The sequence below is a fragment of the Plecotus auritus genome (assembly GCF_963455305.1).
Source record: "Plecotus auritus genome assembly, chromosome: 8".
Taxonomy (NCBI): Eukaryota; Metazoa; Chordata; class Mammalia; order Chiroptera; family Vespertilionidae; genus Plecotus; species Plecotus auritus.
Window position 1 is genome coordinate 175,924,366 of NC_137782.1, and position 15,555 is coordinate 175,939,920.

Below are 15,555 nucleotides of genomic sequence, written 5' to 3' on the forward strand. Positions count from 1 at the left end.
TTAGGATGGGTTACGCTCTTAAAATGATGAACTTGACGTTGGTGTAAATTTACAGAGGAAAAAGGGAATAAAATATATGCTCTTGTAAGTTCTATTGGACAAGTAATTCTTTTTTTTTTTTAAATATATTTTATTGATATTTCACAGAGAGGAAGGGAGAGGGATAGAGAGTTAGAAACATCGATGAGAGAGAAACATCGACCAGCTGCCTCCCGCACACCCCCCACTGGGGATGTGCCCGCAACCAAGTCACATGCCCTTGACCGGAACCGAACCCGGGACCCCCCAGTCCGCAGGCTGACGCTCTATCCACTGAGCCAAACCGATTTTGGCTGGACAGAGTAATTCTTAAATCAAGAGAGTTTCTTAACCTCATGCCCATGCTGTTCAGTGTTAGACAGTCTTGGTAAAGGTAGTTATGAAGTTACATGAAACAGCTTGTAGTGAAAAAACCGCATGATGGAAACACAACAGGAACATACATGACGACGAGGAGGCTGGCCTTTTCCCACGGTGGGACAGAGGTGAGCCACTGCGCACCCAGGGACAGCCTTCTACCCTCACCAGGCCACACCCCCTCGGGGGGGGGTCTCTTGGATGCTTTCCTTGGGACTCTGTGAAAGAAGACCGTTTCCTCAGACAGAACCCTGTCCTGTGCGTGTCTGACTCCTTTACGGAAAGAGAAACCTGAACGTGGCAAGTTAAAAAATCAAGACACTTACATCTTCCATAAAAGATCTACTTATTAGGCAAACGCAATCTCCAGCTTCAGAAAAGACTTGTGTGAACAGCTGGTTTAATAGAGCAGAAACATCCATATTAGGAAAAGTAATCTGAATTGCACAGCCACACTGAATGGGCCTGAATCGGCTGTAGCTTCTCAGACAAAATGTTTCTGGTCTTTAAACCTTTTCAAGACACAATATTCAATGTGCAATGCAGTGCAAAAAGCAGATGGGCTATAATGACACCTCCCAGACGGAAATAAAAGCGCTGTGCTGCTATACATGGCTGACGCACACTTCTACCGAGTGCAGGACGGAGTGGGAAGCAGGAGGAATGTTGTCTGTGCATTAAAAGGAAGAGGGCCTGGGGAGAGTTGGGTTGGGACATTACAGAAGTAATAATAATCATTTATTAAGCAAAAGCATGCACTTGGCACAATGCACGGCCTTTAGGGCATATTATCACAAATCCTAGAACCCACCCATCAGAAAGGCGTTATTAGCCACTTTTACACACAATAAACCAGGACTTGGGTAATTAAAAAGTAATAACCAACCCCAGGCCACGCTGCTGTGAGGGAAATGGTTCATGTTCAAATCCAGTTTTCCCTCATCTAAAATTCGTTCTCCCAGAGCCGCCTTCCAAACACGGGCTGGAAGCGGTCTTCAGCACCTGTGCTCTCCTCTTCCCTTGATAACATTGTTACCGATTCAATGTCCCCGAAGAAGACAGGGACGACACTTGTTTCCTGAACTCTTCTTTCTCCTCTTGCGTGAAAGGCCTTTGTCTACTAACAGAAAGTTTTGCAGTCACAGCGTTTGATTACGTGTTGTCCTCGGGGTCTCTATACAAATACCAGAGGCCTGGTGAATGGATTCGTACACCGGTGGGGTCCCGGGGCATGGCCTGCGGGGATTGGGCCGAAACCGGCTCCTGCTCATCCTGGCCCCACCGTGCCTGCCGCGGGCTCGCACCCAGTCAGTCCTGATTGGGAGAGGCTCGCGCCACCGCCCTGCGTCTGGCACCCGTGGGTCAGCTGAGCGGTGCTCCCGCCGTGGGAGCGCACTGGCCACCAGAGAGCAGCTTCTGTGTTGAGTGTCTGCCCCCTGGTGGTCAATGCATGTCATAGTGACCAGTCGTTCAGGCTTTTATATATATACTAGTGACTCGGTGCATGAAATTCGTGCACATTAAAAGGGGATTAATTAGAGGAAATAATTTAATATTGCTATTTGCCCTTTCTCTATAATAGAAGTATCAGAGATGAAAGAAAATTAGTATTATGTATATGAAAACCTTCTTCCTGTCAGAGTCTGGGGCTCACCACGGGACCCAGAGTTAAGTCCCCGCCACCCACATGCACCTCAAAATCACGTGAGACCCAAACCCGGACAGCCCCCCCCCCTCCTGCATTGGGCTAGATCCAGACCAGGCCAGTCCCACACTTGTCAAGCCCTGCCGGGCAGGGGGCATAGCCTCAGGTCCCCTGGCCTGGTACCAGGACGGGGGGCGTGGCCTGAGGTCCCCCAGCCTAGACCAGGGCGGGGGGTGTGCTTTGAGGTCCCCCATCAAGCCCCGCCTGGTGGGGGACACGGCCTGAGATCCTCTGTCAAGACCCGCTGGGTGGGGGGCATGGCCTGAGGTTCCCATCAAGCCCTGCCAGGCGGGGGAGGGGGTGGCGCGCAGTCTCAAGTCCCCCGGCCCAGCACCAGGAGGGGGGTGCAGCATCAGGTCCCCCATAAAGCCCCACTGGCAGGGGGGTGCAGCCTCAGGTCCCCGGTCAAGCCTCGCTGGGCGGGGGCGTGGCCTAAGTTCCCCTGACCCAGCACTGGGGGTGCACCTTGAGGTCCCCTATCAAGCCCCGCTCGGTGGTGGGCACAGCCTGAGGTCCCCTGTCAAGCCCCACATAGTGGGGGGCGTGGCCTGAGGACCCCCAGTCTGGCGCAGGGGCGGGGGGAGCAGCCTGAGGTCCCCTAGCCCAGCACCAGGATGGGAAGCACACCTTGAGGTCCCCCGTCAAGCCCTGCCAGATGGGGGACACAGCCTGAGGTCCCCTGTCAAGCCCAGCCAGGCAGGGGGGTGCAGCCTCAGGTCCCCTGGCCTGGTTCTGGGCGTGGGTGCAGCCTGAAGTCCCCTGTCAAGCCCCACCTGTTGAGGGCTGCGACCTGAAGTCCCCCATCAAGCCCTGCCGGGTGGGGGGTGCAGCCTGAGGTCCCCTGTCAAGCCCCACAGGGGCTGGGTAGGGCATAGCCCAGGGGTGGGCAAACTTTTTGACTCGAGGGCCACAATGGGTTCTTAAACTGGACCGGAGGGCTGGAACAAAAGCATGGATGGAGTGTTTGTGTGAACTAATATAAATTCAAAGTAAAGGAGCAGAGGGGAGAGCAAGAGAACCGGATAGAACAGCCGGATCAGGCCCACAGGCCATAGTTTGCCCACGGCTGGCATAGCCTCAGGTCCCTGCTGATTGCTCCTTAAGGCTCCTGATGGGAACTTGGCCTCAGCTGTGGGTGCAGCCATCTTTGTGACCGAGTGATGGTCAATTAGTATATTCCCTCTTTATTAGATAGGATAGACTAGAGGCCTGATGCATGAATTCATGCACGGGTGGGGTCCCTCAGGGTGGCCTGCAGGGATCGGGCCCCAGCTTGCGCCCCCAGCCTCGCAATCCCGCAGCCCACCTGGCACCCCGCCATGGCCTGGTGCCGCCCCTTCACCTGCTCCACCATCCCGCCTGTGGGGCGACTGGTCAGGGCCGGGCCCCCTGCCGCTGCCACCGATCACTGTCTGGGGGCGATGGGTGGGGCGATTGGGCCCCGGCTCGCATCCGCCTTGGCCTGGCGCTGCCCGCTCATCTGCTCCACCATCCCGCCGTGGTGGGCCGCCCGCTGCCAGCGCTGCGTCGCCAACACCCGTCATGTCCCACGCCGCCCGCTGGTGGTCAGCGCACGTCACAGGGAGCAGTCCAACGCCCGGTCGAGGGGACAGTTTGCATATTAAGCTTTTATTATATAGGATAGATAAAGCCCCACAACTTCTTCACTAGTTACTAAATGAGCTGTCAGGACAGACTCATCAGTTCATTCACACTGCAAACGTTTCCACAGGTAACACATGACTAATGCCCTGGAGAGGCTCAGAGCAGACAGGCAGAACCGAAAATCCACCAAATCGGCACAGCACAGTGCAGCCATGCAGTCACAAACTCCTCTGTGAGCACAAAGGTAAAGATGCACGGATAGATTTTTACCGATTTCAGAGAGGAAGGGAGGGAGGGAGGGAGGGAGAAACATAAGTGATGAGGCAGAATCATGGATCAGCTGCCTACTGCACGCCCCCTACTGGGGATCAAGCCTACAATCTAGGCATGTGCCCTTGACTGGAATCAAACCCGGGACCCTTCAGTCCACAGGCAGACGCTCTATCCACTGAGCCAAACCAGCTAGGGCTGCACTGATAGAATATTGAAAAAATGAGGTATTACATTTGTTGGATTTTATCTCTAAAGCTTTTATTACCCATGATTATGGGTTTTTCACAAGCACATTTTAAAGTAATTTTTTTAAAGGCAATCTAATAAAGAACCCCCAAAATAACACCTTTAGCTATTCCATGGTGTACAATTTTCTTGCCTAAAATTAAATGGTGTTGACTAAAACCTCTCAGTTCAACAGATATGAATATATGAAAACGCATTTTGTTGCAAACATCATGGAAAAGGTGTACCGGTTCCCACAGCGCGGGACCTGGTACAGGCCTCGTGCTGCCACCTGCTGGTGCCCCCGTTAAACTGCGGCCCAGCTGTGAGCCCATAGCCGCCGCCCACCTGGCGCTCACCGGACTCCCCCCCCCGGCGCTCACCGGCTCCCCCCTGGCGCTCACTGGCTCTCCCCGGGCCTGAGCACCTCGCCCGGGATTGGGGTCACCTGCAGGAGGGGTAGTGTCACCTCCTGGGGCGGATGTAGGACCAGAACAAGAATGCCAGCTTTGTGTTAAACACAGTCTAGACTGCACGTGCGGGATCATTTTGGATATTTCCGGATCTTTCCACTCAGGTGTAGGGAACACTGTGTGCCTGACTTTGGGAAAAGGAAAAAACCTGTTATCGAAAATTAGGTGGGCACTGAACTCAAAGGGGCAGCCGTGATTGATGACAGAGCGAGAGGCAGGGGAGGGAGCCGACGGGACCCTAAACAATCCCGAACAGGAGGCCACACGAACAGAGAACCCGGGGCGCTTCCCCCACCCGCGAGCACGTGGCCAACGCGCCCGCCCGTCTTCACCCATCCGAGTCTTCCGAGGGGAAAGCGGGTGCCTGGCGCTCAGACCAGAGGACCGCAGGGTCTGCGTTTGGGCGGGAAGAGGGGACGCGGGATGAGAAGAGAGAGGAGGGGGGCCGGGGGCCGGAGGGGCAGCCCGACCCACCTCCCTTTCTCCCAGGAAAAGCACCCTGAACTCGCAGGGCCCTAAGTGCTTCGCCGTAACCTGCCCTGGACTTCACGTCGGGGCACCCCGGGCACCCCGCGGCTCCAAGCGCTGCGCCCGCTGCCGCGCCCCCGCCGGTGGGAGGACGGGCCGCGCGCACAGACCGGGACGGAGGCCCCATCAGGCCAGCACAGGCCGCCTCTGGCAGCAGCACCGCCCGCCGCCCCGGGGAGGCCGCCGAGGACCGTCAGCCGTCGCCCTGGCGGCACCGCGAGCTCGGGCCGGCTCTGCGCGCTGCCCGGCGCCCCCGCCCGGCGCCCCGCTGGGAGGACACGCGGGACAGACGGTGACGCTCTTCGGGCCCAGCTGGTACCTGTATTCACGTCACCACCACGAAATACCGCGAGATGTGCGCTCGGGCCGCGTTCACAGGGTTGCCCGCCCACTTCCGACACCGCAGGTCTCGCGACACACGAGACCCTGGGAGAGGCGACGCCAGAGGCATACCTACCGGTAGTCGGGCGGGATCAGCCTGACGGCGGTGGCGAGGGCGGGTGTTTCTGGGCACGATGCCGTCCGCCTTCTCAGTCACCTCCTTCCCCGACAGCATTCCCGCCGTCATCACGGTAACTTGGCGGCCAGTTCGGTGCTGGCGGTGGGAGCTGCCCCGGACTTCCCTTCGTCCGCCATGGACGCCTCGGCACCGGCCCGGGCGTTGGGGGCGGGGCCTGAGCGTGGGATGGGGGGTTGGTGGAGCTTCCGGGGCGGGGCCTGCGCAGTGAGGGCGGGGCCTGGAGTGTGGGGCGGGGCTTGGGGTGGGGCCGGGGGGTGGGCGCAGTGGCGCGGTGCTGCTCTCCCAGCTCCCTGCCTCCTGGAAGGGTGCCCCTCCCGTCCTCCCCGTGTCCCTCGCTGTGGACCCTCGGACGCGAGTGGATGGACATAGCTCGCGGCCAGCTTACCTGCCCCGGCTGCGTGGTCCTGCGTGGCCCGGCATGCGGGAGGACGGCCTCGCTAGGCCTGAAGGCTTCGGGCTCTGAGTCCCATGGGGCCGGGTCAGGGCAGGGCGTGGATCTGAGCACAGGGGGCATCTGACCGTGGAGGGAGGCCCTGCCCACCGTGAAGCTGAGCAGACCTGGGCTCGCAGCACTGTCGGCAGGCTGCATGTGGGGCAGAAGGAAAATGGAGTCTTGCCCGTAGGGATGGCTCAGATTTCTCAAGGCCTCAAGTACTAGTTTAGGGGATTGAAATAGGGGTTCTGAGGGGGAGTAACCAAATGCATCCGAACAAGACACTGACTTCCTCCTCCCTCCTGGGACAATGACCCTTAGGTTCCGCTCACCTCACAGTGTGACAGCGCCACAAACCCAAGGGCGAGTCGGGGAGGCCACCCCTCTGTGCTCCAGCATTAGACCCTGAATTCCTCTCCAGACCCCGGGGGCCCTGGTAGCCATGGAGGGTTCCTGGTTCCCTCCTTCCCTTCCCTCTCCTCCCCCCTCTTCTGTGAGCCTGGGGTCGCAGCCTCTCTGGACGCCTTGCTCAGTAGCCCCAGAAGTAAGTACTCTGGAGTGAGGGGCCACTGACTCCCCACTGACCCTGGAGACCTGAGGCCTGGCCCCCAAGGGAGCTGATGTTGACGAGGGTCCAATGGTGTGTCCACAGCAGACAGACTGGACGGAGCCCTGGCTCCTCGGCCTGGTCGTCTTCCACGCGCTCTGCCTGCTGCTCACATGCGTGTCCTCCCGGCGATACAAACTGCAGGTCGGGCACTTCCTGTGCCTCGGTGAGTGGAATGGACAGAGCTGCGTGATGCACCTGTGCAACGTGTTCTCAGCATGTAGTGTGTTCCCGAGACCCAGCCCTTCTGTCCTAGGCTCTACCCTTAGTCTCGGGCTCGCCCTGATTTCTCTCTTGGGAATTGTAGAGATAAATTAATTTGTGGATGTTGTATTTGAAAGGAATCTACCGAGCACCTACCTTACCAGGGCGGGTCAGTACCAGTTACACAAGACGAGTTAGGGTTAGTGAGTTGCTGATTCTTTACAAGTTTTCCCCATGGGTGAGCACCGTGCTGCTCGCTCTGGCAGGGAGGGTGCAAACTGGGAAGGACACGTGCACACATCAGCGTCCCTGCCGCTGGGTCCCTGCTGCCCTGGCTTGGCCCCCAGTGCCGCTGCTCACAGGGCGGCCCCTGTTGTCGGAATCCCGAGGACCGGGCTCCCCGGCTCTAGGCCCTGCTGCCCAGCGTCCCGTTGGCCTGCCCTGTGCCTGGGGCGTGTAGGAAATTGGGCAGATAGCCAGCGCGGCGGCTCTTGGTTTTCGGGCAGAAGACGGGATTCTCGTGGCTGCGTGTTGCTGACCAGCTCAGTGGTTTCTCTGAGACGTGGAGATTGACGTGTGTGGGCCGGTTCCTCTGGGTGGAGGGTGTCCTGACGTTGAGTTTATAATCGCTGTCTTACATGAAGTCTGAAGGGGAAACGCCATTCTCGTGTGTTCACACTGAACGTGCACCTGTAGAGGGTGTTTCTCCACAGTGACGCGTGGTCACTCACGCAGGTGCTAACGCCGTTTCTCTTGCAGTGACCTTGGTCTATTGTGCTGAGTACATCAATGAAGTGGCCGCCATGAACTGGAGGTGAGCCGGTCGGGGCGGTCGCTGTCCGGCTTCTGCGTTCTGGAAAGAGCACCCACAGGCAGCACAGCAGCCTCCGCTCGGACCGGTTTAGGCTGAGGAGCTCTCCTTAGATTCTCACTGGCGGTGCCAGCTGGAAACGGGGGGTGCTGGTCATGACCTTGAGGGAGAGAGAGGTCCGGGGCTGTTGAACGAGATGTTGGCGGCAGAGTAAGGAAGCGGGGTGATGGCGCTGGGTGTGCGTGGGCGAGTGGAGAGCACGCTGAAGCCTCTCTCCCCTCCCGGACCACCGTGTCCAGTGTCTGGGCCTCAGCTCCGCCTCCCCCCGCAACGTCAGGGTCTGACCATGAAGGCCCCCAGGGCCGGTGCCCTCATGGGGGGGGGGGATGGGGGGTTTCTGCCTTTGTGACCTAAGACCTCCAGAAGCCTCACACTAAGAGGGAACGGCATTTAAAACATTGTTTCGCTCCGCCAAGTGATTTTTAAATTTTTCTTAAAACAGGTCATTTTCGAAATACCAGTATTTCGATTCGAGGGGGATGTTCATTTCACTGGTGTTTTCGGCGCCGTTGCTCCTCAACGCCATGATCATTGTGGTGCGTACTTACCGCTGCTGCGTCCTCGCTTTCCCTCTGTACGTGTCCCCAGTGTGAACGCTCCCCAAACTCCCGCTTTCAGATCATGTGGGTCCGGAAGACGCTGACGGTGATGGCCGACCTCAAGGCCCTGCAGCAGAAGGTGAAGGAGAGGAGGAAGAGGAGGAAGGAGGAGTAGGCGCAGCAGCCGCGGTGCCTGGAGCTGCCCGCCGCGTTCCTGAGCGCTTCCCCACCGCTGTCTTGAGAACTGTGCTGGCTGGCAGGCCCGTCCCAGCAGCCACTGTCTGTGAAGACGGTTTTCATCGCGGCGCTGTTTTGTCTGCCGCTGATTGTGCTCAGACTCCGGTGGTCTCTGCCAGTTGGCTACGTGACCGGGGGCTCCTGCCGGTTTACGGTGTGTAATGATAATCCCTCACAAGGCACGGCATCCAGGATAGTGTCTGTCGCCAGTGACTGGACATGCTCTGACCAGTGACAGGTGGGCCGCGAGGCTGCGGCACGAAGCCCCCCCCCCCCCCCCCCCCCCGTGGCGGATGGAGGTGGGCCTTTCTGGAGCCACCTCTCGGAGGAGTCGCGTAGCCAGCTGGGAGCTGGCCCAGCCGCAGCGCGAGTCGAAAGTCCCTGTCGCTCCAGCGCGATGCTGGTGGGACGAAGGCGCCGGTGTTGGTGGGCCAGGGCTCTCCTTCGCGGGCCGCCGCCCGGCTTTCTCCACGGCAGAGAGCAGCGAGGCCGCGGCCACCGCTGAGGCCCGGGGTCTTCGGGGCCTTTGAGATCACACAGTGGCCCTGCCCAGACCGGACCCTTGAGTCCTCACAGCCCCTGGTATGAAGCTAAGTCCACACATCTCGGCCCCTCTCCACACGCTCCGTGGGGTTAAGTCCCCCGTGGTGCCGCCAGCCGCGGAGTGCCTGGGTGCTTATGGACAGCAGGTGCCCTTCAGCACAGTGTCACTCACGTCACACACGAGGGCTTGAAATAAAAATCCAACACACAGCAGCCGCCCATGCTTTAGAACACGTTCTACCAGGTGTTTAAAACAAACCCTGTGGGCTGTGTCCTGGACCTGGAACCTCCAGTCAAACTGTGAACAGACATCGCTGAGCTAAGCAGTTCGCAGCATGTCTGTGATTCGTGTTAACTCCATATAAAACCGTCATTCTGATTCACACGCCTGGGCACCGTCACGTGTCACCGCTTTCCCGGGTCCCCTGGTTCGCTCCCAGCACGGTGTGGCCCCAGGTGTGTGACACTGAGTGGTCACGAGGGGTGGGCCGCAGGACACCGCTAAGCATGCTCCGTCAGCCCCCAGGTGACCTGACCCAAAATGAGGCAGAAACGAAGAGGAACCTTGAACGAGACCCGGGAAGCGAGGTCCTGACAAAGGACGTTACGTCTCAGCGTCCTGGCCCCTTCCCGTGAGGCCGGGCCCTCGGCACGTCGGGCTCTGTCCTGGGACGAAGCAGACCAGGGCTCCTTTGCTGCTTCCTTCGGCTTCATTCCCGGTCAGGGCACAGGCCTGGGTTTCAGGCTCAGTCCCTAGTGGGCGTGCAGGAGGCAGCTGATCAAGGATTCTCTCATTGATGTTTCTCTCCCTCTCCCTTCCTCTCTGACATCAATAAAGATATATTTTTTAAAGAAGAACTCAATTTATACTTGGCATGTAATATAAAGATTCACAATTTTGAAATATATTTAGTAGACATTTGTGGAATTTTGTCTTTTTAATTTTTTTAGCATAACATTCAGCCTCCATCCACATTGCACTTCCTTGTGTAGTGAAGCTGATTATCGGCTTGAGTTGGGCTGGGGACCAGGGACCAGGTGCCCAGGTGAGAGGTAGATGAGATGTTCACTCCCTGGAATCTGCCCTGAGCGGAGGGACTAAGATTCCTGGGACTTCCACCCTTTCCCCTGGTCCCAGGGGTGAGGGGAGCCAGGTGAGAGGGTGGCTGCAAAGGGTCCTGCCCTCTCCCTCCCCTGACTCCCTGTCTATTGGCTCCAACGGGAACCAGAACAGTAGGCAGGGAGGTGGCGGGACCCTGTGCTGTTTGTAACTGCGATAGAGGAGGGCGTTCTGGCTGCATCATGATCCAGTAGAAATAGCAGGAGTTGGAGGAAAGGGCCCCAGGACACAGGCTGTTTCCCACGGCTCCTGCTGTTGTGGGAATCCCGTCCTCGGGCACAGACCGCCCGCCTCAGACTCCGAGAGGCCAGACGCAGGTTTCCGGGATGGCGAGCAGCGAGCTGAGTAATGCCAAAGCTGAGGAAAAACACATGTACCGTTTGGGATTTCCCCAAGATCCAACTTCAGAAAGGAAGTAAGGTGGGGTCTGTGTCCCGATATCCCCGCCAAGAAAACCTCCGTGTCCAGGAAGTGAGCGGTAGGTGGCGCCCAAGCTGCAGGTTCCAAAGAAAACACTTTTCCCAGACGGTGCGCCGCTGGTGGGTTTTCACCTGCCGCAGACCCTTCCTGGCAGCATCTCCGCGCTGAGGAGGACCTGCTGTCCCAGGGCAGCCTGCCCTCCCCGGGCCCAGTGGCCGCCCCTCCGGGAAGGGGGCTGGGGCCTGCCCTGTGGCTGCTCCGGGTCACAGACCAGCGACTCCTCCCCGCAAGGCTCTGCTGGTCCCAGGGCCACTATGACCACGTTGGCATCCTACGGAGTTGGAATTTCATTATCATTTTGCACGAAGTCCCTGTGAGGCCTGCAAAGCCTTTCCTTCCACTTGCAGGAAAGCCATCTCACAGCCCAGTGCTGGGGAGACACGGCTGTGAGGCCGGAGGGGGTGCAGGTCCGCGGCCGCCCCCACCCCCTCACCCACTCCTGTGCAAGTCCCGAGTGCAAGCCCTGGACAGCCCGCAGGCCTCGCGGTGGGAGACGCACATGCGATTTCGTTGACTTCACATTAATGTTGGTTATTTAAACTCTAATTTTCAGCTCGTGCTAAATACAGGTCCTTTGCTGGGACAGGTGTGGGGTGAGGCGAGGGTCTCCCATGGCAACGGGCAACGCGGATAAGCAGGAGAGCGTCTTCCCCCCGAGAACGTGGGCTCACCTCCATGTACCAGGTGAGGGATGCAGCCCCCAGGTACCAGGTGCGGGATGCAGGCTCACAGGTACCAGGTGCGGGATGCAGGCTCACAGGTACCAGGTGAGGGATGCAGGCTCACAGGTACCAGGTGAGGGATGCAGGCTCACAGAGAATGCAGCAGCAGGCGTTGCATCTGGAGTCTGTCTCCCCCCTGGCCCCCTGGCCCCCCGGGCCCCACCGAGAGGAGTGTGGGGACGTGATATCAGCCTCTGACGGGTGAGCTCCTCGCTCAAAAGAAAGCACACCCACTCGCTCTGTCACGTCCCTTTATTTATTTATTTATTTATTTATTTATTTTGGAGGGACTGGTTCTTTATTTTAAAAAGATACTTGTTCAATTTTCAGTATCAAAACAGGTGCACTATTGGTTCTCTTTCTCCCAATTGGCCCCCAAAGGGACCACACCAAAGGAGAGTACATTTTAAGCCATTAAGCTGCAGGATGCGCACCTAACAGACTTGAAGGAAACCTCACTAAAAACGGGGCATTAGGTAGGGAAAGAAACTTAAAGATCAGCACACTGCCAGCCCAGACCGTAGCGAGCTCTCACAGCCAGTGTGGCCAGTGTGTCCCAACCTCAAAGAAGCAAAGTTTCAAAATTTAAAAAGTTTTGTACATAAACTATTCAAGATTTCTCCAGCACTAACTGGTACAAAGCACAATGAGATGGCACTTTTAGAGACAGCAGCTTCAGACCCAGAGGAGGGTAATGAGATGAGTTCCATTTGGCTAAATCAGTGGCAAAAACATAATTTTCTTTCTTTCAAGGAGGCAGGAGAGCAAATAATTGGTCACTTTAACGTAAGGGGCACATGATCCATTTTGAGAACCATTGGGGAAAGGATAGAGATGGGACTGAATTTGGTCTCTGACAGAGAGGTCTCACCATTTTAATTTGGTCACTTCTGATGAATAAATTGCCCAAAGATGCCTTAAAAAGCTGAAACCTAAACATCACTTTTTTTGGGGGGAGGGGGGCTATCTCCTCCTGGAATCACCTTTTCAATTTGGCGAGCACTCTGCACAAAGGAATGACTCCCCGCAGAGGAGCCTCTCTCTGGGCTCTATCTGGCTCTCAGTAAGGCAGGCCCATACCTCCTTCCCTCCCCTATGGAGAGGGCAATATGGACTAAGCTGAAAAATTACCTCCTAAAAGTGAGAAAGGGATTAGACTGCTGCTTGAGAACTGTGGAATTATTTGGAATGTTTTACAAATGGTTGCCACACCAACAACAAAAAAGGTAATTACAAATGTGTACATCACAACATGCTTTTAAAGACACTTTGCATTGTGCTCACGTTCCCTTAAATGTTGTTCCCAAAGGTGCTCAGCCTCCAGCCCAATCAAAATCTCTGAGGGGAGGCAGAGACAGTTTGGCGAAAAAGACGCGGGGGTAGGGGGGGCAGTGAAAGGAGAAAGCAGCCTTCCAGTTAAAGATCAGCCCTCAGTTTAAAGGTCAGCTTCAAGCAGGCTGGCCTCAGGCAGAGTCAGGGTCAGAGGGAGGAGCAGCGGCAGGGCGGGACTGGGTGGCTCTACATCTCATTCAGGTCAAGCAGAGTCTGGTCCAGCATCCTTTGTGTACAGAGGTGTTCCTCTTTGGTGCATTTCAGTTTATCTTCCAAATCATCAATTGTCTTTTCCAGCTTGGCTACCGATCTCTCAGCAAACTCAGCATGGGTCTCTGCCTCCTTGAGTTTATCAGTAAGAATCTTTATCTCTTCCTCATATTTGTCTTCTTTTTGAGAGTACTTTTCTTCAGCAGCACTCAGACACTTCAGGTTCTGGTCCATCAGTCTGATCTGCTCATCCATCTCTCGGCAACGGGACTCTGCCAGCTCAGCCCGTTCCTCTGTGCGTTCCAAGTCTCCCTCAATAATCACCAACTTACGAGCCACCTCTTCATACTTTCTATCTGCCTCTTCTGCAATGTGCTTAGCTTCTTTGAGTTGGATTTCCTGGAGTTCCATCTTTTCTTCATCTTTTAAAGCTCGGTTTTCAATAACCTTCATACCTCTCTCGCTCTCATCTGCAGCTTTCTCAGCTTCCTCCAGCTTTTGCAGAGCAGTGGCCAGGCGCTCCTGAGCACGGTCCAGCTCCTCTTCAACCAGCTGGATCCTATGGTTCAAGGAGGCCACCTCAGCCTCAGCCTGTTCCCGAGCCTGCCTTTCTCCCTCCACTTCCCGCTGGAGGCGCTCGGCCCTCTCTTCGGCATCATCGGCCTGCTGCTGCAGAACCTGGATCTTGCGTTTCACCGCCTCAATGGTGGTGATCCCGGCCATGGTGCCCACCCAGCTCCTGCTCGCGTTCGGTTTCCTGCCTCCTCCGCTCCGCGCTGCAACCGCTTCTTGTCACGTCCCTTTAAAGCTGCAGCAGGCCAAGCAGGCCGAGCATCCAGCATGTGGCACTAATCTAGGCTGTTACGGCTCCATCACTGACCCTGCTTCATTGGCAACGTCTGACGACGCCCACCCCCTCCGTGCAAATACGTGGATCGGTTCCAGAGAGTCCCGCCCAGGTCCTGGGCCCAGAGAGGCGTTAGCGCACCTCCGAGCACCAGATGCTCTGAGGACTTACTAAGTTCCCGGTTTGCTGCCACACATGCCTGAGAATGGAGAGCTGTGGCAAAAGGGATTCCGTAGTACCCAGCGAGGAAGCTGTCCTGTGCCCGGTCCATAGACGGTGTCTGAAGTCCCAGGCGTCCTGGGAGCCTGCGGTGCGGAGCCGTGTCATCGATCGCGAGCACAGACACTGTCCAGGCTGCTGCCCTCCGCCAGCTGCAGCCCAGTGTCAGCTCCGGCTTCCGAGCGGGGTCCTCGCTGCCGTTCGCCCGTGGAGTCGGAGTCTCGTGGACCGTCATGGAAGAAGCTTGAAGAGCCCTCCCTCCCGGTCTGCAGCCTGGGGGCAGGGAACACGCCCTCGGCGCTCAGTCCCCATTCACATGGCCAGCTGTCACTGCTCCTATGACCAGCATCGACCGGTAGTCAGTGGCCTGAGCCTGGGGGTCTGCGCTGGGGACCAGGAGGAGCTGAGTGGGGCCGCGGCTGCTGGGACATCCAGGGCCAGTGAGGTGGCTGCAGCCGAGGCCCACGAAGCCACCAGGACGTCTTACTTGACACCTCCTTGTGCCCTCCCTCCCCCCCCCCGCCCATGGGCGTGCCTGGCCCCTGACCACAGTCACCAAGGCAGCCCTCCCACTCCCCCTCCACCTGACCTCTGGCCCCTCATCGCCTGTAAACAGTGTTGGTCTCTGGGCCTGCCGGCGCCCGGGTCCCAGAGGCTTAAAGCAGTGAAGGGTCCTTTTGTTCACGTGATGTACGCAGGTCACGGTGGCTTTCTCCACATCATCATCGCCCCCATTCCTGGTCCCAGCCTGTCTGAGCCTGGCCTCTACCCACACAGAGGGAAGACCATCTCCCGTGCCCGGGACACCCTGGGCTGTCCTGGAACAGGCAGGGCACTGCTCCCACCACAGCGTGCCTGTCCCACAGGGGGCAGAGCCAGGGCGGTGGGCCCTGCAGCACCCGCCGGGCAGCGTGGGCACCGCCACAGCCTGTAGCCCGTCCTTGTGACTCTGCATGGCGTGGGGTGGACGGGAAGGGGCAAGACTGGCCAGACACGCCCTGGAGCCAACCTCCCGTGGTCCCTTCCCTGCCGGCTGCACCTTGGCTCGAAGGGCATCTGTGGAGTGAGCAGGGTCCCTCCAGCAGGTGGGGTCCCTTGGCCTGGCCTGTGGGGATCGGGCTGAAACTGGCTCTCCGACATCCCCTGAGGAGTCCCGGAGTGCGAGAGGGTGGTTCTCAGGTGACACACCCCGGAATTGGGCTCCCTCCTCTCTGGTTCTGGGGTGTATCACCGGAGAACCCCATTGCCAAGTCACTGCAGCTCAGCAGCTCCTGCATTGAGCATCTGCCCCCTGGTGGTCAGTGTGCATCATAGCTACCATTCGGAGCATCTGCCCCCTGGTGGTCAGTGCGCGTCATAGCTACCATCCGGAGCACCTGCCCCCTGGTGGTCAGTGCGCGTCATAGCTACCGGTCGGACGGTCAGACGGTCACTTAGCCTTTTATATATATAGATACACACAGCCT

The 15,555-nt window shown here is 57.7% G+C and overlaps 3 protein-coding genes across 8 annotated transcripts in view; 1 reads left to right on the forward strand and 2 right to left on the reverse strand.

Moving 5' to 3' along the window:
* TPO (thyroid peroxidase) overlaps window positions 1–5,874 on the reverse strand; it is a gene marked incomplete at its 5' end in the record, with an annotated part of 445,236 nt that extends 439,362 nt beyond the window's left edge. For 2 of the 4 annotated variants that reach the window (XR_013961373.1, XR_013961374.1), the window contains one exon: window positions 5,663–5,874. The remainder of the gene's footprint in view (window positions 1–5,662) is intronic. The other 2 variants (XR_013961375.1, XM_080683285.1) reach the window with 1 other exon arrangement.
* On the forward strand, window positions 5,602–10,022 carry TMEM18 (transmembrane protein 18). Of its 3 annotated transcripts, XM_080683287.1 has the most exons (6): window positions 5,622–5,777; window positions 6,480–6,702; window positions 6,811–6,931; window positions 7,729–7,783; window positions 8,283–8,376; window positions 8,459–10,022. In XM_080683287.1, the coding sequence occupies exons 2-6, from the start codon at window positions 6,601–6,603 to the stop codon at window positions 8,552–8,554; spliced, it is 468 nt and encodes a 155-aa protein (XP_080539413.1). In that variant the 5' UTR covers window positions 5,622–5,777; window positions 6,480–6,600; the 3' UTR covers window positions 8,555–10,022. The 3 variants fall into 3 exon arrangements, with proteins under 3 accessions (XP_080539414.1, XP_080539413.1, XP_080539415.1); XM_080683288.1 differs by lacking the exon at window positions 6,480–6,702 and having other exon boundaries at window positions 5,602–5,777; XM_080683289.1 differs by lacking the exon at window positions 6,480–6,702 and having other exon boundaries at window positions 5,630–5,777; window positions 6,814–6,931.
* Window positions 10,023–12,534: 2,512 nt separating this feature from the next.
* On the reverse strand, window positions 12,535–13,807 carry LOC308256456 (tropomyosin alpha-3 chain-like). The gene has a single exon (XM_080684779.1). The coding sequence runs from the start codon at window positions 13,744–13,746 to the stop codon at window positions 13,000–13,002; it is 747 nt and encodes a 248-aa protein (XP_080540905.1). The 5' UTR covers window positions 13,747–13,807; the 3' UTR covers window positions 12,535–12,999.
* Window positions 13,808–15,555: the final 1,748 nt, after the last annotated feature.

Excerpts from the sequence above, each read along its gene's own strand:
- TMEM18 (XM_080683287.1), top strand. The coding sequence starts at position 6,601 with ATGGAGGGTTCCTGGTTCCCTCCTTCCCTTCCCTCTCCTCCCCCCTCT. Across the intron at positions 6,932-7,728 it reads CGGGCACTTCCTGTGCCTCG|TGACCTTGGTCTATTGTGCT; the intron begins GTGAGTGGAATG and ends TTTCTCTTGCAG. Across the intron at positions 8,377-8,458 it reads TCAACGCCATGATCATTGTG|ATCATGTGGGTCCGGAAGAC; the intron begins GTGCGTACTTAC and ends TCCCGCTTTCAG.
- LOC308256456 (XM_080684779.1), bottom strand. The coding sequence starts at position 13,746 with ATGGCCGGGATCACCACCATTGAGGCGGTGAAACGCAAGATCCAGGTT.